Source organism: Zonotrichia leucophrys, chromosome 2, assembly GCF_028769735.1.
Source record: "Zonotrichia leucophrys gambelii isolate GWCS_2022_RI chromosome 2, RI_Zleu_2.0, whole genome shotgun sequence".
Classification (NCBI taxonomy): Eukaryota; Metazoa; Chordata; class Aves; order Passeriformes; family Passerellidae; genus Zonotrichia; species Zonotrichia leucophrys.
Window position 1 is genome coordinate 143,908,890 of NC_088171.1, and position 25,334 is coordinate 143,934,223.

Here is a 25,334-nt window from a genome sequence, read left to right on the forward strand (position 1 = left end):
AAAAGCAATGCAAATTGTTGTACATGGTACGAATAAAATAAACATCAGAGAAGTCCTTTCTGGGACTGAGATTAGATATTTCATGGTAACATTGCTTGTAAGAGCCTGTGCAGTCACCCCTACCCTTAAATACTTTTATTTCCCTCTGATTTAATACTGGCACAAGTATCATTCAACACAATGCATGTTTTACACAATATGGGAACAGACAGGGCTTGAAAGACAAAATAACCCAGTGGGAAGACAAGAGTGGTTCCTAATCAGCTCCAGCACTGACCTTCACAAAGGTCTCTGCCAAGCAGCTCAGGGAAGCAGAGCTGGCTGCAGATGGCAGCGAGGGGACGAGTGCTGGAGTCAGCTGCCACCACTGCCCAAGAAATGTCCTGTAACACTTTCTGCAGCAGCTCTGGAGCCAGAACAGCTCCAGGGGCTTTGTTGTTGGGCTGCTTTTTGCTAGTTTGTGGGTCTGTTGGTTTTGTCTTGTTTTAATCTAACCAATAACTCAGACTTCACTGCAGTCTTCACTTGCCATAAGTTTTCCTGTCAGACAGCTTTGCCATGAGTCCAGATAAATGCAGAAAATCGACATAAAACTTTAAAAGCAAAGTCTATTTATACCTGAAATTTCAAGTCTTATTGTCGGTCTGTTTTTTAGCACTGTAGAACCAACTTGCCTATTTTTGAAAAACTACCTTATTTGAACAATATTTGAGAAAAAACTTTCATTTAGTTACTTGACATATATCTTACCACAAAACTAGAGCTGCTTCTTCAAAAACATTTATGAATATTCTCTATAGGCAGCCTGGAAATGATCAATACCTGAAATCCTTCCCAAATTATTATAGATTATAGAAATATTTAAATCAGTGAGAAATAATATTTGCTAAAATTCTTTAGGTGAAACATTTAACACTGACAAAAGTAACTTCAATGATTCTATAAGCATTAGTCTGTTTGTCAGATATTTTCAGCAGGTGACCTCTCTCTTTCTTATAAACAGAAAAGAAAAAATTAATAGAATTGCCCCTAACAAGTCAATAATTCAATTTATTCTCTTCCAGATTCAGTCCTGGAAGGCCTTCTGCTGTGCAGGAGAATCTCTCAACCACAAGCCCAGCAGAGATTTTGGGCCTTAATTAATTGGCTACTTTTGTAAATCAAATTATATATTTTGCAACTATTCCTCTCAATTTGCTTCCAAGTTCACAAAGCCATTAACTGACAACAAGTCAAATACCAGTGCATTTAATGACTGCTCCCCAGTTTGCATCCTCACCCCTTCTCAATTTAATTTCTCCTTTGAGCTTAAGTAAGCAAGACAACTTAAACTGTGCATTGAGATGTTTCTGACTTTTCTCATTCTAAATTTTGATTGATGATGCCTTAAACTCCTGCAAACTCCTAATTCTTTATTTCAGAAATACGAATAAAATTTGATTCGTGATGTAATGGGAATGCATCTAGGAATGGCAAGGGGGCAGGAACAGTCAGTATCCGGTGCTAACAGTGAGGTAACTCTTGAAGCAGTGGCGGTCACAGCCGGGCTGTCCCTTGTCCCTGTCCCCAAAGCACCGTCTGTCCCCGGGCTGTCCCCTCTCTGTCCCTTGTCCCTGTCCCCAAAGCACCGTCTGTCCCTTGTCTGTCCTGTCTGTCCCTTGTCTGTCCTGTCTGTCCCTGTCCCAGTGCCCGCAGTGTCCCAGCGCGTGTCCCAGCGCCCCCTGGCGGCGGCGGCGCGCACCGCACCCGCCGCTCACAAACCGCCCAAAACGGGCTCAGAGCGCCCAAAGGGGAGGAGAGGCATTGAAATACTATTGTTTTGCGCTTATTGCAAAAATTCAGCTTCAGACATGAAGTGAAACTGGTGCTTTTAATTGCCAATAAGAGGGAGAAATCTTCTCTACAAAAATAAACTGTAGTAGAATTTTTAAAACCCCTTAAATTAGGTCATATGGCATGTTTTAGATTTCACATGAGTTATACATATCCAGACATTACTGAGGAGGTGCAAAAAATACCTTCACAGCTTTCAGAAGTCCCCATGGCATACAAAAGTGACAGGGAAAAGGTGTTTAAGGTATTATTACAAATCATACTTTCAGACTCCTAGCTTTTGTTTCTGTACTAAACTCACCGAAGAAATAATTACGAATACAAAGTGTCATACACTGATGATTACATGGCTGAAATACAAAAATAACTTATGGACAAATAAAAACAAAATAAAGGAAAACTTCAAAACATCATTTCAGAAAGAGGTATAAAATGACATCATGCTTTGAATAAAGAAAACATAGGCAAAATGCTTGAATCAAAATCATTTTATGAAAACAACTGCTGAAATAATACACGACCTGATGATGTATGAACTGTCTGTATATTTATTATAAAATACACAGTATCATGGAGTCACTTAGGTTGGGAAAGACCTTTGAGATCGTTGAGTCTGACACTGCCAATCCTCCCCTAAACCACACCTCTGCCGCTGTGCCTTTGGGATTCCCTTCTTAAGGAATGTCCTGGATTCCTTTTAGACTGTCTCCCAGGGGACTCTGGTCAGCCAGGCTCCTAAACAGGCCCAAGTCTGTCCCCTGGAGGTGCAAGGTGGCAGCTCTGCTGATCTCCCCCTCTTACTTGTCTGAGAATTTGTGATTCCCTGTGCCTCAGACACCCTCCATTACCCTCAAGTCCTTCTCTCTCCACAAGCAGCAGGTGTTCTGCTGGCTCCCTCACCTGCTGAGTGGCAAAGTTCTCTTCCACTCACTCCAGACACATCCTGAACATTCCTGCCCCATGAGAACCAGGGCCAGCAGTTGTGAGACTTCTCCCAGGTGCTGACAGGGTATCTCATCTGCCCCTCCATCCTGGGTGGGTGCTCTCTAAACGATCCCACCAGCACATCTGCCTGTTGGCCTTTCTCTGGTTCCCACCACCAAACACTCGACCCTACTGCCACCCTCATCCAGCTCAGACACTCAAAACAGTCCCTAACCTACAGGGCTGTCCCACTGCCCCTCCCTCCCTGCCTGTCCCTCCTGAAGGGTTCACAGCCATCCATCACAGCATTCCAGTTGTGTGAGCCATCCCAGAGCTGCAGTTTTCCTCAAGCACAATGGCTTCCAGCCCCTCCTGTTTGTTGCCTGTGCTGTGTGCAGGGGTGTGGATGCACTTCAGTTGGGATATTGATCCTGACACATTTTGGGGGAGAAGCCCTGATTTCTACAAGAGTGTTTGGAGGCATTCCTATGCCTTACATCTCATGAGCCCAAAGGCCCTCACTGGCACACACACTCCCTCAAACACTGGTGTGGTGCCCTAGGGCTACCTTGAGCAAGCCCGGTTTTGCCCCTTTCCCCTCTCTAATGGAGTTTAAAGCTCTTTCAGTGTGCACTGATAACCCAGTGGCAGATGCCACTGCTCCCTGCTCAGGCTGGCAGAGTCACACACCTTCCTGCATGCCATTCCATGCAAATTCCCATCCCAAGTGCCACACCATGCCCTTGCACTGTTTGTGGTGCTCTCCAGGAGTTCCTTCACACATGTCTGGGCTGGGCCCTGTTGCCCCTGGCCATGTCCCCATTGTTGCTGTGCTGTCACAGCTGCTGTGGCTCCTGCAGCTTTCTCACTGCCCAGGCTAAGGAATCCCTCCTGTGCTGGGACCAGGGCTGCTCACCTCAGCAACTGCACATGTCTGTGTGCATCCACACAGATATTCACATAAATGTGTGTGTAAAACCAGCAGCTCAAAACAATTCCTGTGTGATATTCTGAACTATACAAGGCTAGGCTAGGTATATTTAAGCAATTATCAGAGCAGTTACTAGATCAAAGGTATTTTGTGATTTTAGCAAGGCAGCAATTGAGCCAGTCATTTCCTCTCCTCATCCAACAGATGTCTTAATCATGATTTATCACATAGTTCAGAAGTTCACATTTTGTAAAGGACATTTTCCTAACACAAGCAAAAAACCAAAAGCCAAAAAGAAAATCCCAAAAAACCTGGCCCAGAAGTTTTTCCTTTTCCTTCTGTCAGCTTTCTTTTCCTCAGTTACTGGAAAGCAAATGCTTACAGAACTGTTATCAAGTTTTATCTCTTTTTCATATTACAAAGTTCAGGCTTTCATGTGTAAATAGACCAAATAATCTCAAAATTATTGTACTAAGGTAAATAACTGGATAAGATGTGCAATTAGTAGTACATTGCCCTTTAGGGTTTGTGCAGTTAGTATAGTAACAATTTATTTGTGTTCTTGTGAAACCATGCAAAGCTGCTGCCACTCAATCAAGAAATGGTGGGTTTAGAGTGTAAAAACTTCATGTGTAATTTTTTTTTACCACTTAATGAGACATAGGGGGAAAACACAGAATTCCTGCTAATGGTAGAATGGACACTGCAAAGGAAAGTAACTTGAATTAAAAATAGCATTTTCATTAACAAGTGTTGCTATCCTTATTTTTAAATTTCTCATGAGTGACTTATTGCACACATATTACTAAAAGCTTTTTCAGTTAGTCTTACCTAATATCATATATTTTCAGCACTGAAAATAAGAACATAATTAAAGACAAAATGATCATGATCACTGTGAATAAGAAAGCTAAGAATATACGTTGATTCAACATTAGTATTTGAAGTACATTAGATAATTAGTGCTTAAAAAAGGTTCAGTTTGGAAAGAAAAGATAAAAGTTATACTAAAGAATTTTGTGTTTTGGGTTGATTCAGAAATAGAAGAGCCCATGAAACCAGCAGTCATCAGCTAGTCTGCCCTTCCTATTATGGTATTAAAAAATACAAAGTCTTTATGGATTAAGTAGCATTATTTAATCACAATGTGCAACACATTTATAAGAATATTTAAAAAGTCTCCAAGTATATGCAAGAGAAGTATAGAATCCTGAAAGCATTCAGAAGAAATAGGATGATCTCAAAGGCTGAGGTAATGGAAATGAAAATAAATACATTTGTTCTATAAATTAAGAACTTCAGTTACAAATGAGTAGAGACTGTGTAATGCCTGCTATGCCACAGTATGATACAATCAGGAAAAAAACAAAACCTAGGACCAAAGGATTCTTTGATGTGGCATTTCCAGTAGAAACAGCAAGTTTTACTGCTGTCCCGACACTTCCAGCCAGTTGTATTTCAGAAATCTGATTTAAACAGCAAAGGTACACAGAAGAGTTAGTGTGATAAAAGGATAACTTGAACCCCAGGAGAATGAAGATATTCTTCAATCAGATAAGGTAAAATACCCTTGGTTTGTTTAGTGTAACACCCCACACATGGAGACCTGTAGGATTTCCATCCTTTTCAGGACCTTGGCACAGCCACCAGCCACAGAAACACCTCCAAAGCCAAAGGGCAATGCTGGTACATGTACAAAGTAACTTAGTGAGCCCAAGAAGATTCCTCATCCTGTGTGCAAGGCAGTCAGACGACTTCTAGAAGCTACTAGAAAATTCAAATAAACTGATTTGGTTAGAAATTGAGTGTGATGTAGTGAAGGAGCAGATGATGTGTCTGTGTCTGCAGTGCACTGGAACCACAAAGGAAGTGCCTTTGGGTTTAGGTACCTCATGTCAGAGCTGAGACAGTGAAACTGTGCAACCTTGTAAGTGTTGAAGATCCAAATTAACTTCATGATACAGAATTTATCCCTGATCTCCATGCTCATCTGGGATAAACAGGCAGAATCACTAAAATCAATTTGCTTTCAGCTGAGGTGAAGGAAACCTGGATTAGACTGTCTAACATTCCTGCAAAGTTAGTTAGCAACATTACCCCTACACTGGATTGGCAATGAAGGTTGTGCAAAGTTTTATTTAGGTACTGAGGCAAGTCATGGAATTACATAAATATTGATTTTTTTTTTGAAAGCTTTTTTAAAACTATAGGCAGAAGACCTGCTAGATGTCTGGAGCCATAATACAGGTATAAGTTGAAAAGAACAATGAAAAAGATGATTTTGAGAATAATACAGGCTAAAGATTTGACTGAGAACAGAAGTAAGCTGACCCTAAATAAGCTTAGATAAACTATTGGAAAAGGCACAGAGTTGTTGGCTCAGTGGCTCAGGCAGCCACTGCACTCCTTCTGTACTTTTCATTCTGTTAGGATTACCTAAATCTATAGCAGAGATAACAGCAAGTAAGATGTATCCACAAATGAGACTGTGGGAGAAAAATACATGAAGGTTCCAGCATTTTTAGGAATATTTTGAAAAGTTATCAAATGAAAAATCTGGGCATGAGTTATGTGGAGAAATTTAAAACCTCCCCATAACCCTTCCTCCAACTATTGTACCTATAAAAATATTTTTTAGCCAGCATGTCCACTGAAAACCATGAGCAAGAGTGATGTGCCTGATGTAAATCACTTTAAACTCCCCTCCTCTCCCCAACACAACTTCAGTGGATGGTTTCCTGATTAACCAGCAACTCCACAGAGCTTTGCCACCCAGAACTTCACTGGGCAATGAAACAGAGGGCTACAGGGAAGGGGTTTTTTTTAAATAAAACAAGTTTTGGAAAGACAGTTTCATCTGCATGTCCCAAAGGATGAAAACTTATGAAACTTAAAAATTGTTTGCCTCCTTGTAAAATGCAGATGCACCCGCTATCCCTTCCCTGAAGGCTCCATGTCCTAGCAGGGGTCCATGCTGTCTGTCAGGGGTCACAGAAGCACAGGGACAAAGATCAGATTGTTTTCTGACAGAAGGTAAGCTTAAATTTAAATACACATTCAGTGATTTTGTTACTCTTGCTGTTTAGGAAGCTTAGTGAAAAAAGTAACACTGTGTTTTCATATAATCTTAAACACAAGATATTCAAATGAACTTCCTAAACAAAAACACACATCTGACAAGTAAGGTTGTGTAAACCTCAATGAAGGGATATATACTCTATTACTATTCATCCAAAATAGGAGAATAATGTACAGGTTTATGTTTTCCTACTGAAAGAAAATTGACTGTCTCAAAATTCAGATGTGTCAACATCAGAAGTGTCAACATTTTTATAGGGAAATGAAGAGTCTCTGCTTCATTTTCTTTTAAATAATCTGAGAGCTGGAAGAGGGGAGATAACAAGGAGCAGCACAGTTTAAATGAACCATAAGTGCATCTGAAAATGATGCAACTACAGCAACCTTTCCACACTGATGAATTGTCCTATGCATTTGTTACTTTTTTCCCCAACTTTTAACACAGGCATGTATACAACAGAAGTTTCTAATTTCATAGTATTGTTGAGTGGATATCAACCAAAACTCCACTCCAGAATCACTCAGAGACTGTAGAATTTCAGAATGTTTGAGGCAGAGAAGCACAGTGACTTTAATGTAACAGCAGTTCAATACAACCTCTCTGACTTACCCTGTGAATCTGACATTTTCCACTCTGATGAAGCACTTAATGTTACATTAGAAGGCATTTTTGTGATATTATAATATTATTTCATTGTGATATAAATAAGGATTTCTTTGCATAACCTCTGACATGAAAACACATGAAAACTCAATGCCTCAATTCTTTCTGAGCAGCTTTGGTGTTGTGTTGATTCCTTGTTTAGGAACAACTGGGAAAATGCCTAACATTTCAGAAACCAAAATACATACTTAGAATGAAATATAAATATAAACATTCCCCTTCCTGGAGAAAAAGACAATTTTCTAGGTAAGTCTGTAGGAGAGCTCCACTATATACTGACAAAGAAATAAAGTTCATTAAAGTGTGTTGAAAGCTGACAACATACTAAGCAGTGTGTACAGATACCAGACACCTCATTAACCTTCTTCAGGAAATGAGATGCATGATTAATTTCCAAGTCTTGCAAGTTTATGACCAAAAAAAACCAGTTATCCTAGGTCATGAGGGAACATCTAAGCCAGTACACATTGGGTTTGCAGTGAAAAATCCATAGCAGACTGTGAGCATGTAAAAGGGATGGGAGACTGGAAGGAAAAAGTAGAATCTTGTAATGCCAACAATCAGGTTGACACAGTAAAGTTACAAGGAATACAACTGAGTCCCCAGGGAAATAAGGGTTACAAAATCTCATGTGAAAAATGCAAACCCTGGCAAAATCACTTTGCCTCATAATGGGAAACAAACCTGTTTAAAAGAGAGCCAAGGGATCCATTTGAAAGTTGCCAGTACATGACAAAGACTGATGGAACAGTAGTGCTTAAGCACAGCATCTGAACCATGATGCCAGCACTGTCCTGTGTCTTTTACTCTTTCACAAATTGGTGAGAGCATCTCTGCATTTTTCCTAAACAAAGTCAATTACCAGGTGAGAAATTAAGCAGTGCTAACAAAAAGGAGCAGCAGCATAACTGCTGAAGTGCTAAACTTTACTGTAACCCTCATCACAACTAAAGATTTCTCTAACAAGTCTACTGTAAAAACACAATTTATCAATTTCTAAATTAAACATGTAAAAAGGAATTAAAGGTTTCTTTGTCCTAAAAAGTAGATCTGCACAAATTATAATACAGCAAAAAGTTTTGTTCCATAAAAATATCCTCCAAACTTGAAGATTAGAGATATCTAGGTCAAACCATCACAATCCACTGCAGCTGCAAGTCTCATAAAATTAAGGGACTTAATTTAGCAGAGTATTAGTTTATTCCTCACCCATTCATGTTCAGTGTTATGAATGAGTCTATTACAAAGTGTCTCCAGGTCTTCTAAGTTTAGAACATGCATTGTACCACACTACTGCATCAATAAGAAGAACACTCTGAAACACTGCAATGTCCTTGGTTAAAGGAAGGGCAACAGTGTTAAAATCACTGCTTGCAAGTGTGGTTTGGAGAGAGACTTACCTTTGCCAGCATTTCTGGGAGGAAGAGGAGGAGCATCAGACGTTGGAGAGGTGGGTGAGTCTGTGCTTGCAGAAGCAAAGATCTGGTTGGTAAAGGCTCCATAGGAGAGTCTTTGCTTGTCTCTGGGAGTGCTAAATGAAGGGTGAGTCAGTTTGTCTTGGGGAGAAATGCTTGAAGAGTGACAAAAGCTTTGGGGTCTTGGAGATCTTTCCTTTTTTATAGGACTAGGCTGTGAATAGAAAAACAAAGATGATACAGCTGTCTAAACATTAATTATAGTTAGTATGTTTGGAAAATAGCATACCAGAACATAATATAGTGAACACGAGTTTTTTTTCTTTGTTGGACAAATAAACCCCCACTCCTCCCTTTTTCAGCAATTCAACCTGAAGGGTCCTCTCTTCTAAATGAAAATTATGATTGTACCATCATCAACAAATCATCATGAACACAAAATTAGAATTAATGTTAAAGCAGGAAATACACACTAATAATATACTAAATAAAATGCCAATAAAAGTCTGGGAAGTTTTAGAATTTAGGAGCAATTTTCAGGGAATACAGCACATTACTCAGACTAGACAATTATCCTCAAGTATCAAGTACATTACCCCACTGAAGCCTAGTAAAGATGAGCAAACACTTTTGACAGATCAGATTTATTTGGTCCCTGAACTAGTAATATAATCCATGATACAGCTCTTTTTAAACACATCTAATTGCTCTTTGAAGAAATTTTACACATTAGTTTTTGCCTGCTGTACGTTAATGGTGCATATGGAGCACGATCTGTTTCCCTGCAGCTCTGGTTCAGGTTATTATCTCCAGCACAGCATCTCTCATCCTCCAGAGGCTCCTCATACAGATGATTATTTTGTTCTCTGCTGTCCTTGAGGACATGCAAATTACTTTGGTTTCTGAATTTTTCAGTCCCAAGTGTCACAGAAAATGAGAAGTTGTCCACACTTCTTTCTGCGGCACTCATATAAAATAGGAGAGGTGTATTCGCATTTATTGCAGAAATAGAGCACACAGTAATTAACTGACTTGCTAAAGTAGGACACTGAGGCTAATTTTTCACATGCTGTAGGATGGCAATTATTCTATGCCCTCAAGTTTTGCCTTTCCATTACTTCTTAAAAAAAGAAAAAAACAGGAATAAATAGCACAGCACGGTTTGTGAAAAATAGAGTTATTTATTGAATAACTAGGTTTTTAATTAATTTATGGAAAAAAATTAAGTATGTAAGCTTTGGATTTCCTCCAGCTAAAATTTAACAGCTTAGAATTCTGAAGAAGATAAAGCAACAAAATAGCCAAGATTTGCTGATTTATATTATACTGTATGTCTTGTCAAAGTCAAACTTCTGAAGCAGCCCATAATAACTAGGTTGTCAAAGTATATTCAAAAAGCACTTAGGCAGTCTATAACACAGGCCTCAGAATTAGGGTTTTTTCCCCCCAAAATATCTGTAAGAAAAGAAAGGCTGAAGTGGGTCTCTAATTACCATTTATTTCCAGGGAGCAGAGCTGCTGACAGTTTTTGTGCAAGGCTCTATCAGAAATTTCCACTCACCTTATCATCCAAGTCATCGTCACTCTCATCGATCTCTTCCTGCCGAAGATTCCATTCGTACTCCACGTGCACGTGTGGGTTCAGCTTTCCTGCCTTGGCTTGAGAAAGCTGAAAGAAATAAAAAGTCTTGATAAAGTACTTGCTGTTCTTTTGGTGTTAGCTAAGTCAGCTTTGTAATGGTAAGAAATAAACTGGAGTATTTAGAAGTTTAAAATTATTCCAGGGCAATCACACAAACATCCTTCATTTGTCTGAGGTACAGAAAAACAGTTAAGAGGCAAAAAGGAAAGATTTTCTCAAAATGGGCAGAAGCCGCCATGTTTGACAAGCAGTTGAAAAGATGACATGAAGAGAAGGTATATGCACAAAAGCAGAATTTATCTGGAGCCCTCCTTTCCAGAATGGAAAGGCAAAACCTATTTATAAATTTTGGTACATACATCTGCTGCCCCATCAAAATCACAATCCTTGTACTCGAATCAAATGAAAAGATATTTACTCTTCATTTAGATATTTTACGTCTCTCTCTCCCTGGATGAGGCCAGTATGCCTTAAGCATAAAATTCCTTGACTTTGCCAGCCCAAATAATGTATTTCACATTCTTTAAAAAAAACTACCTCAATGATCAGCAAAAAAACCTAGTAGAGCAGTTTATGGTTATTCTGAGGACATAAATTCTCCTTTTCAATGCCTAGATCTTCCATCACTATTTAGTCCTTCACATCCTTTAAAATGTAGTCTCCTTGACAGTAGTTGATTCAGGAGTGCCTTTAACCATCTTCCTGAAATAAAACTTGGAATAAAGACAGTATTTCCAATCTGTTATGTAAGTATTCATGAACCCACTTGAATTTAATTACACAGTTAAGACTCCAGTTATGCAACAGAAATGAGTTTAGTACAGCTATCTTAATGCAAACACCTAGTTATTTATCTTGTACTTTTTTACTGCCCACAGCAAACAGTGTGCTCATTCATGTTTCTTTTTCACTCTTAACTCATTACTGCTTTTGGAAAAAAATGCAGAAATATTTTCCTCTTCAAAAATTAGAAAAAAAAAAAAGAGAAAAGGCATAATGCTCTATGAGAGTTAAGTGAAATAATCAGTGAGGTATTCATGGAATTTGGATCACTACAACTAAACGATTAACTGCTAGATAAGCTCACTGATAACATCCCCTTGACTGTTTGTTCTGTAACACAGCCAGTTGGTCCACATTAATGGCACATGTAACTTTTGAAAAGGGATACTATAGAGAAAAAAGCAATCCATTCCAACTGTGTGCTGCACAGGTGATCTGCTCAATCCAGCTGACAGAATACTCAAACCACTGGAAAAACAGCACCTACTTACACAGCAGACATGGCATTAACTGAGAAGTCAGTCCCACCTCATCAACCACAGCAAAATGCTGACTTGCATCCCCAGAAACATGGAAAATTTCTTTGATTTGTGAAGGACAAGGTCTTTTGATTATTCAATAATTAATTCATGACAAGAACTTTCAGTTGTCACAGGAAAGGTATTAAAATTACCAGCTGCAGAGCAAAAGTAGATATCCTCAGATCATCAAAGTTAGAAAAAAGAAGAAATTGAAATAAGTGGCAAGTGTTTTGTAAATTCTCCTGGTTTTGTCCTAAATGTGAAACTGCCACTGCTACTTAGGCTTTTTAATGCCTTGACAGCTATTCAATTCACTTGCCTACTAAATGCACGCTGGAGGCACCTTAGAGGGCCAAGAACAAACAAACTTGTTGGTCTGATGTAAAATCCTTACTGCTGGCTAAATGCTTCAAAGAAGTACCTGGGAAATTCCTTAACACCTTTAATTCTTGAACACCAATAATCTTTTTGGTGTCTGTTAACATCCCTCACACATTCTCAAAATTCCAGGAGGTTTTTGCTTTGATCATGCTCAGTAGAGGGACAAAGTCCCACAGAAGCTGGTGTTCTACATCTTTTTATACTTCAGCTTCCAGATATTACACTTAAGCTTCCTCCTCCTTTCAGGATGGTAATTTAAAGTTGCTTCAATTCTCCTTATAAAAAGACTTTCACCATCTCTGAACTATCTATCCTGTTAAATAATCTGAAAAAAGCCATAGCAGGAAAAGACAAACAAAGATCCCAACCTAAAAGGTCTTGACAGTTTTAAAATTACAGTGGTTGTTTAGTACTCCTGATATAAAAGACTTTAAGAAGAACTTCTGAGGTGATGAAGCCCAAATCTCCTTAAATGGTGTATTTATTGACACATCTGACTCTCCACTACTTAAGTCTTCAAAACCACTGGTTAAAATAACTAATACTGCCACTAGAAGAAAGATCATTTTCTTAAACTGTTACAAAGAAAATTACTGCTGTGTTTTAGCTAAGAAAACAGTCACCTGTGGTAGGGCTTTCAGATCAACACACAGCCAGCTGGCAGCAACACCATGTGTGAGATGCAATGGTAATGATATATGAAGTAAATCACATTTTTAGAGCAAACATTCCCCTTTGCCCTCAGGCTTGGTTCTTACCAGTTCCTCACACTGGACAGCTTTCAGTCTCTTTGCTGTGTCCAGAGCCGTCTCTCCAGCTTGGTTTACTACAAAATTAACGATACAAAAAAGAGCAATTCTTTGAGATGCTGTAAGAAACAATTTATTGAATTTCACTGCTGGTAGCACAGTAACTCCTACAAGTGATCAAAAATGTCTGTTTACTCTGTAGCAGCTGCAGCTCTTTAAGATTCCACTCCAAGTGCTCATGCATTTCATGTATCATCAGGCTCTTCCTGAACAGCAGCATCTGCTGCAACAATTCCCAAATCCCTCCCAACCATCCTAGCAGAGAATACAAAGATATTTGGTCACCTCAATCTCCACTCAATGCCTTTGCCAATAAAACTCTTAACTCAATAAGCAAGAGAAGCAAGCAGGCAGGGTAAAATAGCTCAAAGAAGAAAACTAATTCTAAGATTTATAAAAAAGAAAAAAAAAAGGTTAAATGTTGATCCAAGCAGATTTTACTTTGATTAATGTGTAGAGGCTTGAAGCCTTAATTTGAAGATATTCGAACAAGAATAAATTTAAAACTTTCTAACTTTGTCTTTATCAAAGCTATAAAATGGTTTACAATTTAAAATAACACCTGGTAAGAAAGAAGGTGATATCTGAGGCTGCTGGGAGGTCCTCAGGCACAGCATCTAATGGAATACTTCCCAGATGCTCAGTAGCAAGCCTCAGTAAACAAAAACAACTCCCACATCTGCTGTGGATAAACCCTAGGTAAAATGTACTCTCACAGTACATCAGTAAATGCCATGGAGGTGGCACAGAGAATGCTCCACAGCACATCCAGATTGTAAAGCACTTCTGTGATCAGGAACTGAAAATGATCAAACTGAGATCTATAATGTCAGTGTGAAATGTTGCACAGAGAATGCCAGGTAGGAATACTAGAATTTACAAAGCAGTCCTCTAGAAAGGCCTGTGACTTTGAAATAATTCAGATCCCTAAAAAAAAGGATTTACTTATGTAAAGATCTATCAGAGATGGTTTAATACGAAGAGGAATGAAAACATAGTACTTATGTGAAGTTAATACCTAGACAGCTTTTAAGTATATACCTCTTATTTCAGGGTCTGTGCGAGATCACTCAAGTTCCTATGTGAGATCACACAAAAAAACCAACAAAAGAGCACAACACCCTCTTTCCCACAAAAAAACCCTCAAAAAACAAGGGACCAAAAGGTGTGAACACTCCTCAGGCATCAACCTAAGAGAAAGTTCAATGGAAGGACCAATAAAGGCCTTAAACTTGTTCAGATAGTTTTCCCATTGTAACTACCAAAAATGGTCACATTAAATTCTCTGATTTGTGATAATATTGGAATATATTCTAATAGCCTATAAAAAAGCAAAGGAAAGCAGTCACTTCTGCCACTAAACTATGAACTTCAATTTATACAGTAATACAGTAGTTCTTTACCAGGCAGTGGAGGAAAGTAATGGTGATAAAGAAAAGGGAGAAATAAAATCCAGTTTGCATCAGCTGTTAAAAACCTTCTCTCCTATACCACTAACTCATTGAATGTAAATGTTTTACAGACATGCTGATCACATTTAACTCCTGGACCTAACTAGCTGGATTCATGGGATGCCTTCCTAACTCAGGAAAAATGGGATCAGCTCTCTCATCTGCCTTTCAGCTTCTCTTTGCACCTACCTGTGAGACAGGAGTAACACCTGCTGTACCTGTACCAGTTCATTTGCCATAATGGCATACCAAAAGTTTAATTGAAAATGGAATCTCTGCTCAATTAGGATAATCTCTTGTTCTCTGGATGGTCTCCCCTCCCTAATCAGTGGCAGTGTTGGCTGGGATGAAACCACAGCACCAGCTGCCATTGATAGCAACAGAAGAATGAAGTGCTGTGCACATAAAGCCCACATACCTAAGAGTGGAATTAGACACGTAAGTTCTAGCATAAACAATGAACCTAAATTCCAGGCAGTTTAAAATGGGTCAGAAATAGAACTCTGAACTCTGCTTAGGGTTTGCCATTAGAATTTCATATTAGACATTTTTGACATTATTATCTTCTAAGAATTCAATTTCTTAACTGAATGTTTCCTTTATGCTTGCTGTTGACAAGGTCCTCATCTTTCTACCACAGTTTTATTTTAGAAGTTTACTTACCACAGAAAAATAAACAAAAGTGGCTAAAATAATGGGAAGAAATTTTAGGAAATCTGTATTTCCTGGTTTTAAATAATGAACTTACCTAAATCAATAGTTGGCTTCCCCCTCAAAAGCAATTTCAAACACTCAGGCTTATTATATATACTGCAGTAGTGTAGAACTGTATTACCCAATGCTGTTTGTTTGTCCAGGTTTCCACTAAAAAAAAAACCAACAAAAAAACAAATAATCAAGAAGAGTATAGTAGCTGTGCTATTCATTTCAGATCTAGCATTCATATAAATAAAAAAATTACTGGACAAATATGAAGTAGGACAAAAAAAATTAAATCAAACATTGCTTTCAAAGACTATTAAGAATTCTTCCAAGAACACTGGAAATACCTGAACTGTGATTGAAAAGGACTGAAAATCTACAGATGCTCCTTCAAAAAACTAAAGACATGAAACTCAGAGACTCAGGCCTCTCTAAGGTCATGCCAGTTGCCACTTCACCATAATTCTTTTTTCAAACATGCTAAATTAGCCCAATAGAAATATCTGAATAATTCTGATACAGTTAAAATAGGTTAATAAATCCCATGCAGTCAAGGAACTATCAAGAGGGCAACTGTGAAAATGAGCAAAAGAGTTGTAAGAAGGAATATAAGGACAACACATTGACTTAGGGGAAAACACAGATGTGCAAAAGGGCTTAGAGGGTTTTTAAAACCTGTACTTCCTTCAGTTTTCAACTTTTAAACTCAGGTTTTTCAAAAACTGTTACTGACATTTTGGGAACAATCAAATATTTTCATAAACCAGAAAGCAAAGCTCAGGAGATGACAGCTTTCCCCAGTGTTACCCATATTGGACAGTAAGAGCCCACAGGGTTGTAAAGATGCTCCTAAATTTGAAACTGCCACAAAAAACCACACAGCAGACAGAAACTGCTATAACACACAAAGTTATAGCTGTCTGAAGAAACTATGAAGCTTCATAACAAAAACCCCAAAAATTGTAAATAATCACCCAAAATTAAAAATATTTTAATAAAGGTGAAAATAACAATTTGGGTTCCTAAAACATTTTTCAAATTATGATCTCAAACAGCTTGAAAATACTGGAATGTTATTTTTCATTTGTTACTTTAATAACACTCTCCTAAAATTTGCACTCACACTTTTCATTAAGGTCTTTTACTTCTATGAACACATTCCTTGACAACAAAGAGCAACTCAGCCAATAAACTAGATGTTGAAAATTACTAACTAAGTTTATGCTCTCAATAGCTTTAATACAGTTTATGAACTATTGGAACACCTTTTTCAAAGTCAATCTAGCATCTGTTCATAATTTTCTGAGGAAGATCCTTGTTTTCTACTCTTACAGTTCCTTTGCATGTGTCTTGTATTTGGAACATTTACCTGCCACCCCTCCTGTATGTGAACTATTTGTTTGTATGGCTTCATGTTGTCATGTGCTCTAAATCAATGTTCTCTCATGCACTACAGACTTTTGACTTTCATCCTAGTTTTATCTAACTGCTTTCAATGCTTTTAATGCACACATCTTTTCCTCTCCCTACTGATCAGAAGCACAAAGGTCAACTCAAAGGCACTAAACTATTCTCCTTTGAAACATATCTAAGGAGAAAGATTATAAGTGATAAGCAAACACCATCCAAGGCACTGCCAGGATAACTCTGAACACCCACAATTGTCATGTACAATTGAATGAAAAGTCAGCAATCCATACCAGTTTTGTACAAGGAAGTCAACCAGATGGAGAGAGGTTTGGTCAGCAGTCCGGACTGCTAAATGAAGTGCTGTTTCACCTGGCTCCTAAACACATGCAAAGGGAAGTTAGATTTCTGTCTTATTTCTGCAGAGCTTATGTATCAAACCTATGAGATACATCTCATTCACTCTTTACAGTCTTTCAAAGAAAAATATTAGGAAATGATGATGAAAACGATTATTGTCTTTTTTATCTCTAAAAGACACCACGTGCTTCAAAGGAAAATGGGATTACACTTCTGAGATCTCAGCTTTCCTAAACCAAATTTTCACTTTTTCCAGCTGGATGGAACAACCCTGAAGAGTCTTTAACCATTTTAGTTACCAGTAACTGAAAGGGATCCTGTCAAGGAATACTGAGTAAATTTGCAGTACTTGTTGCTTTACAACAGCCTGTTGAGCACCAAGCAAAGTCACAACATGATTTCCTACAAAAACAGCATCACAAAAATCACAGTCCCACATACATTAAAACTCTTACAGATTGGCAGGACAGTTGAAGTTGGAAAGGACCTGTGAAGGTCATGTAAACCAATCTCTCTGCCCAAGAAGGGCCACTGAGGACCAGTTGCCCAGGACCATGTCCAGATGGCTCTGGAATATCTCCAAGGACAGAGACTCCACATCCCTGGGCAGCCTGTGCCAGTGTTTGGTCATTCTCACAATACAAAAAGGTTTCCTGATGTTCAGAGGGCACCTCCTGTGCTCCAGTCTGTGCCAGTGTCTCTGGTCCCATCACTGGGCACCACTGGGCTCCATCTTCTTCCCACCCTCCCTGCAGTATTTCCACACAATGATGAGATGTCCCTGAGCCCCTCACAGCTGAACAGCCCCAGATCTCTGAGCCTTCCCAGGTGCTCCAGGATGCATTTGTGGCCCTTCCCTGCATTCTCTCCAGCCTGTCCAAGCCATTCTTGCTGTGGGGAGCCCAGATCTGGGCACAGCACTGCAGCTGTGGCCTCACCAGTGCTGAGTGGAGGGAAGGATCACTGCCCTTCACATTCTGGCCACATGTCCCCACTGTCACCTCTGCCACAAGGGCACCCTGCTGGCCCAGGTTCACCTTGGTGTCCATCAGGACCTTCAGGGCTCTTTAGGCAGAGCTGTGTGGTTCCCAGCACAAAGTTGGTGCATGGGGCATTTCCCCCATAATAGAGGGCTTCTCCTTGTCTAACTTGAATTGAATAATACTTTATTTTCTATACATTTCATATGCATTAATGCATTGAAATAGAAACAGAAATGTTGTTTATTTCCATTTAAAAGTTGCATGAGAAGTTAATAAAACCTAAAGTTAGATTAACTCCTATTGATCATAAAGGACAATTTAAAAAGCATATTACAGTATATATAATTCTAAGTATGGACTTTTTTATGACTTAGAATTAAATGGACTTCTAAGTCATAATTAAAAAAATATTATTTTATTAAACCTCAGAGAATTTACAGAGGAGAATGCTGCTATAAATGTCCTAACTGCAAACCACATTTCAATTGGGGCTCATACCTTTCTAGATATCACAGCTTGTAACAGCTGGGAAGACTGAGGAGCTAATTCTGTGGAAACTGCAGTGGATGACAAATACAGAAAGCTGACCTTGCAGTCAGAGAATTTGAAATGTGTTTGCATGATAAGCACTCTGTGATAGCTCAGGTGCTGAGACTATACTGAACACAGACAGCCACTGTGTCCTTTGCCAACTTAGCTATTTTCACACAACTTCTTGAAAACAATCTCTGACATGTCTCCAGGTTGGGAGAAAGCATTGCTGAGCAAGTGGTTACATGGCATCAATTATCTATTATCAATAAAAACAGGCAACTTTGCTCATGATTAACACTTGTCCATGGCTAATTGAGGTCAACCTGGACTGATTTTTCCAAAAACTGTTGCTGATTTCAGAAGGAAGATCAAGTACTCATATCTTGATACACACACACACAAAATAATCTTCCAGGTTGAAAGAAATTGTATTTCTGTAAATGTCTCATCAGAAGCTGTGAAGTCATCAGATTTATTCTTTCCTTGTCCACAGTAAACAGAGACTTGCAGACACTTAGTAAAGTGTTCCTCCAGCCACTGTTTTAAAAACAGGCATGATACTGTATGTGGGACCAGGTGTCCCTGGGCAATCAACTCTATTCTTTGGGACTTTTCTAAAAGAGACACACTGCAGAACAGGTGCTTTTAAACACACTGTAGTGGCACCAAAACAGTGTATGATATCACTACTGCATTTCACACTCCTTTAGACCAATTGATGATGAAACATAAAGTGCTCTTTTCCCTCCCCACAAGGATGCAACATTAGAGAAAGAAAGAAAGACAAACCCCATCATTTTCATTTGTCATTTCTTATGTTTTATCTCCTAAAGCAGCAGTCCCAGATCCTGGGCATTTTACAAATACACAATTTAAAATAGTAATTGTTTACCTGATAAGCTTACCTGTCCAGGCTCCAGCAGTGGCTCCATTAGCTCTACCCCCTCTGCATAGACTTGAATTAGTGCAAGTAAATCCCTGGATTTGACAGCCTCAAGTAATTCACTCAGTTTAGCTGCTGCAGATGCACAAGTCTTCCTAGAGAACTTATGATCTACATATTTAGCAGTGATAAATTCTTTACGTGCAGTCCTGCGGGGTGTGAAAATAGATCTTGCTTTAGAAATTTTTAGAAAAATGGGTCAATGATTATAATTTAAAATCACCTTGTCTAACTTGGAAGCTGAGAAGGAAAGAAGAAAACTACCTGATAAAAAGTGTGTTATTTATTGTTACACTGCATATCTTGCTTGCAAACAAGCCCCAAATATGGAACATTGTCAGTTTTATCCTGTCTTCTTGTTATATACAAAAATTATTCTGACTGTGGAGACTAAGACCAGAGGAAAAGTAGAGCTAGTGCCACTTAGTTTATTATTTGAGGGTTTACTACAAAACTCAAAACCATTCAAGAGTCAAATAATGCACCTTGAAACCCAAACAAAGAGTTTTCTACACAGGGAAGCTGAGGAAGTAAAATGTGACTATATGACTGGAGACTGAACTTCTAAGAAGCTCCATAGAGGGAATAAAAACCTCCAGTTCAGCCATCCATGCCTTCCTCTGGCTTGGTTACTGTTTAAGTCACTTTACATCACAGATAAATTCCACAGAAAACTTAAAGTTTAAAGATTCAGTACTTACATATCACTTGATGGACTGGGTTTAGGTGAAGGACTAGGCAAATTCCCTTCCATAATATCATTAAAACTAGTATTTCCTACATTCTTGGCCAGCTGAGATAAGAAAAAGAATAAATAAAGTGAGGACTTTTGGGGTCTAACAGCAACCTAACAACAGGACTATTAATGTGCATTTTCCACACAAATTATAAAAGATGGAAAACACAGGACTGAAAAATTAAAGTCCAATTATTACATGCAGATACAGAGCAATTAAAAAGAAAGAAAATGCTTCTATTATGCCAGAACTTGTACAATAGACTTCAGAGTCACAAAATTATTTGCATTTCAAGACAATTTGCCTCCAACATGAAACCAGAAAGAGGAACCTGCAGTATGAACAGTGAAATGGTGCTGGTACACTGATCAGCAAGCTGCTTTGGGAAAGAAGCTCAGTCCTACTGAAGATCATGCTTAGTAAAATTTGTTTAGATTACTAGTAACTTTGCAAAAAAAACCCCCTATATTTTATGAAGAGAGAAAGTGGTGAAGGTGAACCAAATCCAGATCTGCCTCACATCATCTCTCAATTTTCCTTTACAAAATTTCTGTAACAAGTGTCTTCTCTCAGGCCAAACACAGCTAGGGAGATAAAACTACTGCAACTGTTTCTTTTTGACTTTTTTATATTTTTCCTTTGTTGGTTTTTTTTTTGTACTCTCACATCATATTCCTTTCATAACTTCAATACTACATGACTTTATCCATCGAATTAAGATTCCTACAACATTTTTCTTTGAGAATTAGCTACAGTCATTCTCCATTGCCAAGTCAAATTAGCTTCATGTTTTAAATCACATGACCTTTTAGACTGCCATGATTTTGGGTCAAGATCAGCTATTGAGAGCAAAAATCTGATGGTACTAACTGCAATGGGTGTCAATACTCATTCTGCAACACCTCAGGACATGAAAAGAGACGTGACAAGAGCATCAATAATATATAGTAATATATAACCATGCACCTGTAAAATAACTAGAGAAATATGAAGAAAAATTCTGCAAAAGCACATTCCTTGAAAAAGTTTAACAGTAACTTGTACATTTTTGTGCTTCCTCCATATATGTCAACATTTGACTAAAAAATCCCAATAGAAATTAAAGAAACTTACCAAGAGTTCAGACGTTCCTAATTTGTCTAATTCCAAAGACTGGATTCGAGAAATATGGACACCCATTTCTCTGTGTATCCCAGAACACTCAATGCAGGTTAAAATGCCCAAATTAGTCGAAAGCCATGTTGGATCTGCACAATTGGAACACAAAGCATTTAATCAAAGTCCAAGAAAAGGTTTGCAATGGTGGTAAGAGATGTGTTCTGAAATTATTTCTTATTTAATATTTCAAAGAATGAAAATAAACTAAGAACATTCCATACTTTTCTCCAAACACTAATTTAACCAGAAATTGCTACCAATGGAATGCAGTATTTCAGATTTAGGAACAGACCCAAAGGCATTGAATTTAGACTTACTAATTCATACTGCATGAATGTATTTCAATACATTTTGTATTTGTTTCCTGTACAAATTAATTCCTGTTTTTAAAAGTAACAGATCTCCTAAATTTGACAACCTCTGAAGTTTTAAAATTTACTTCTTAAACTTTAAATAGTCCTTCATAAAAGATTAATCATAGTGCTTTCCAGTATGTAAAACAGCAGAATGTTGTAGAAAATTTGAGGAATGCTGGCTAGTCCAGGAAAAAAAAAATCTTTTAAAATGGTGTCATGGAGGAGATCTGCATGTAATATTAGAATAGATTTTATACTACGAATGCTACATAGGAAGCATGACCAGTTTTTAAGGAAAAGAAAAAGCTTCAGACATACTTTGTGCACAAATTAATCACTTCCTTGACTTTAAATACTAACTGCTGAAGCATTAAGCCAAGAGTTTTAAAGCAGCAAGCTGGAGTACAGAAGCTTAAAACTTTACTACAAATTGAAAGATGAATGAGAACTGTAATCTGAAGTTTCTATAGCTTTACATAATGAAATAATTGAATGAACTGGTTCCAGGATTTGACATAATTATATCCCAGTTTGTAATTTTATCTAGCTATTTCAAATTTGGATCAGTTCCGCATTAGTAAGCATCTGCAAGACACACACAATCTACTTAGTTCAAAATGAGTATCACCTTCTTGAAGTGTCCCTTTGATGAGAAAGCTGCAGTAGCTGCCAGCTCCCGCACCAGCTCAGTCCTGCTTGACCAGCTGCCCCTTCTCAAGCTCTGAGTGCCACATAACTGACCTGTAACTCTGTACTTCTGAAGATATTATCTGATAGGATTTCAACTCTGGCTCTCATTCTTTGCACAAGACTACTTATTCCACCTCTGAAAACGATGCTGCAACTCCAGTAGTCTCATGCCAAGATAAAGCCTCAGAGCAAGATCCTGGCCAGGTCAATTTTTCCACAAGCATTGTCTAAATATTACTCACTTCTACTTAGTAGCATGCACAGGATCAGTGATGCCAAGCAACTTCCATTCAAGTGCAACAAGCATCTAGACACAGTGCAACAAGAACAGTTCAAACTCCAGAGGGGCTTGAACTGCTGGAAGTAAGCACAGACAACACACAAAAATATTTTAGTGAATTAAATGGAACTAACGTAGGAAAGTCATATTTGTTCTTTTAAAAACAGGTTGAAGACTGAGAAACATCACTTAGAAAATGAGTTTGCACTCTACAAACACTTCTTTGAAGAAATTACTTTGCTCCCAACAAGAAGCATGATGAAGCATGACGACATGAACAAATGGAGATACCTGGTGAGCCACAATCACAACAGACTTCATTGCCGGGCAATCTCTGTATGTCATCAATAATGGCTTTTGTCAGATCCTCTAAACTGTTTTCACCTGTGCTCTGCTCTCCACGGAATGCCATATTTAATGCTTCTTCTTTGCTGTTAGTCAACACTGATATCCATCTAGCACAAGATAAAGACCTCAATGAAGATCTGCATTTGCAAATACATGTTAATCTATAGACTGTAGAAATCTTGCAAGGAACAAAATACTAGTGGGACTACAGGGAAGGACTGTATTGTGGAAGAGAATGAGGAGGGGAAAAAGTGAGAGACAAAAATGAAAGATTTGAAAAAAGTAAGAATGAGAAGAGAGAAATAGTCTTAATTCTAACTTCCCTTTGGTGAACAATTTTAAAGCCAAGCTCTCAGGTTCCTCAAATAAGTAGAAGTTGTGGAAGAGAAAGGGGCAATTAAGCTCCTGTAAATTTAACTGCTTTAAAAGATGCCCAAAATCTTCTTAGAGTCTCCTTCCTGGAGAAAATGATAACCCCTGCTTTCTCCAGCATGCATCTTTCTCTTCACAGAGGAAACAACAAGCACCCTGGTGCATGGGTTGATGTCTAGTTGCCTTTCAAATTCAGGTCTCTGAGCACTGACCAGATTCAGACTGCAAAGCCCAAAAAATGACAACTGCCATGGCAACCAGGGGGTGAAGGATGACAGGAGAGGAACAATACCAAGAGCCAAGATCAAACTTTAGGAGCAACAGCTGAGTGCAACAAATCAAGACTCTTTGATGGTATCTCAGACAATTTTTCCTCCCCTCCCAATCACTCTGCAAGTTGTTGCTTCCACATAATGTTTTAATTAAAAACAAACAAAACCCCTTCTCAGCAGCTGCTGTGTTCCATGTGGAAGTACAGAGGGGAAAGCAGTTCCACTAAGGAGCAAGCAGTGTTGCTAATTTAGAAAAAAAGAGCAAGTTAAAAAAGAAATCCTCAGAAATAGTGATTTTAGATTATTTAGATCCACTGCAAATATTTTATTTTTTTTAATGCAGAAATGTTGTAAATTGGCAGTGTCCTCAATGCATTTCATGTTTACAATGTCCTGCAATCATTGGTCTTCTGAAATATGCAGAAATGGTATGGTCATCTAAACAAACTAAGAGAACTTCAGATTGAAATTCATAATTTCTCACTGAAATAACAATGAAAAGATTAGCTTCAAAGGATTTCAGAGAGAAATTTATGTTTGTAATTTTGGAACACAGATTCAAAGCCTGAACTAATATATGGGCATTCCATATTATATACTTCATGCACATTTTCTTTTAATTTTTATGTGCATAAAATCATCTAGGAAGTAGTGCTTAAAATGCTTTAAAAATTCTGAAAAATCAGTGTTAAGAATAAAAGAGAAATTGAAAGTCTTGAACACAAATTTGCTCCAAAGTTTACATGGTGTCAATAATGAAGGTACAGTCATCTTTCTCATTACATGAGAAGAACCTACACTAGAGGGCATTCTTCTGCAATTTTAATGGTGAAATTCAATGTTATTAAAAATAAGAGGCAAGCGTGTCTTGTTCTAATATTATAACAATGTTTGGTCAAATACAGAAAGTAAAATAATAATTAAACTCAGACAAACAACACTTATTCTGACATTTGTTTATAATTTTTTTAGAGTTACAATTTGATTAGTTTGTTAAAAAGGCAGAATTTGAATAAAACTCAACTGAGCAGTAACAATTAAAAAATTATTAGATGCATTTACAACAAACACAACTGAGCCAGCTGTTAGTTGATATAGATTTCCTTATCATGAGTACCTAAACTGTCAGAGCAATCATTATTTTGGTTGTGTGTGCCCAGGGAGAAGGAACCTCTGTCCAGGATTGTCACTGGGGCAGCTGTGAGTGAGAGCAAGAGGCAGCAAGCACAGTGGCAGCTCTTCCCCCACAGGCACAAGGACAGGGACAGACATCTCTGGATTACTGGTGCTGCTTATCAGGAAGTGCCCAGTTGGTCACCAGGCCTTCCTGGCAGGCCACACACTCAAAATAAAACATGACTTTAGAGTGATAGACAAAATTTCAGTGCTTCTACTAGGAAATAAAACCAGCCTGGAATTTCAAAACAGTCCAACAGGCAGCCTGCTACACTAAATTTATTTATCTGCCTCTCAAAAGAAGGAGACTGCTTATTTATTTTTCCCCTACCTTGCTCATGTGTGAAGACAAAAAACCCAAACAAACCACTTCAGCTACTAAACCAACTAATACAGTAAAAATTATTTTATGGCAGAGTACCAAAAACTTATGACTCATAAGAAATAACAGTATTTTCTTCTTGACTAAGAAAATTACTGGAATAATTAAGTTCCAGGATGAATGCAGTAATCATGACTAGCAAGTCAGCTTTGCACTGTAAGAGCCAACATAAAGCTGTGGAAGCTCAGAAGGAAATTGCTGC

The 25,334-nt window shown here is 38.1% G+C and overlaps 1 protein-coding gene across 4 annotated transcripts in view; it reads right to left on the bottom strand.

Annotated features, from left to right (window-relative positions):
* ASAP1 (ArfGAP with SH3 domain, ankyrin repeat and PH domain 1) overlaps nucleotides 1–25,334 on the bottom strand; it is a 123,761-nt gene that overhangs the window by 16,789 nt on the left and 81,638 nt on the right. For 3 of the 4 annotated variants that reach the window (XM_064706692.1, XM_064706695.1, XM_064706693.1), the window contains exons 15-23: nucleotides 22,874–23,037; nucleotides 21,212–21,345; nucleotides 20,063–20,154; nucleotides 19,324–19,510; nucleotides 16,835–16,920; nucleotides 15,181–15,296; nucleotides 12,931–12,998; nucleotides 10,407–10,514; nucleotides 8,831–9,059 (exon numbers count right to left, since the gene is read on the bottom strand). In XM_064706692.1, the coding sequence (XP_064562762.1) occupies nucleotides 8,831–9,059; nucleotides 10,407–10,514; nucleotides 12,931–12,998; nucleotides 15,181–15,296; nucleotides 16,835–16,920; nucleotides 19,324–19,510; nucleotides 20,063–20,154; nucleotides 21,212–21,345; nucleotides 22,874–23,037 (1,184 nt within the window). The remainder of the gene's footprint in view (nucleotides 1–8,830; nucleotides 9,060–10,406; nucleotides 10,515–12,930; nucleotides 12,999–15,180; nucleotides 15,297–16,834; nucleotides 16,921–19,323; nucleotides 19,511–20,062; nucleotides 20,155–21,211; nucleotides 21,346–22,873; nucleotides 23,038–25,334) is intronic. The other variant, XM_064706694.1, reaches the window with a different exon arrangement.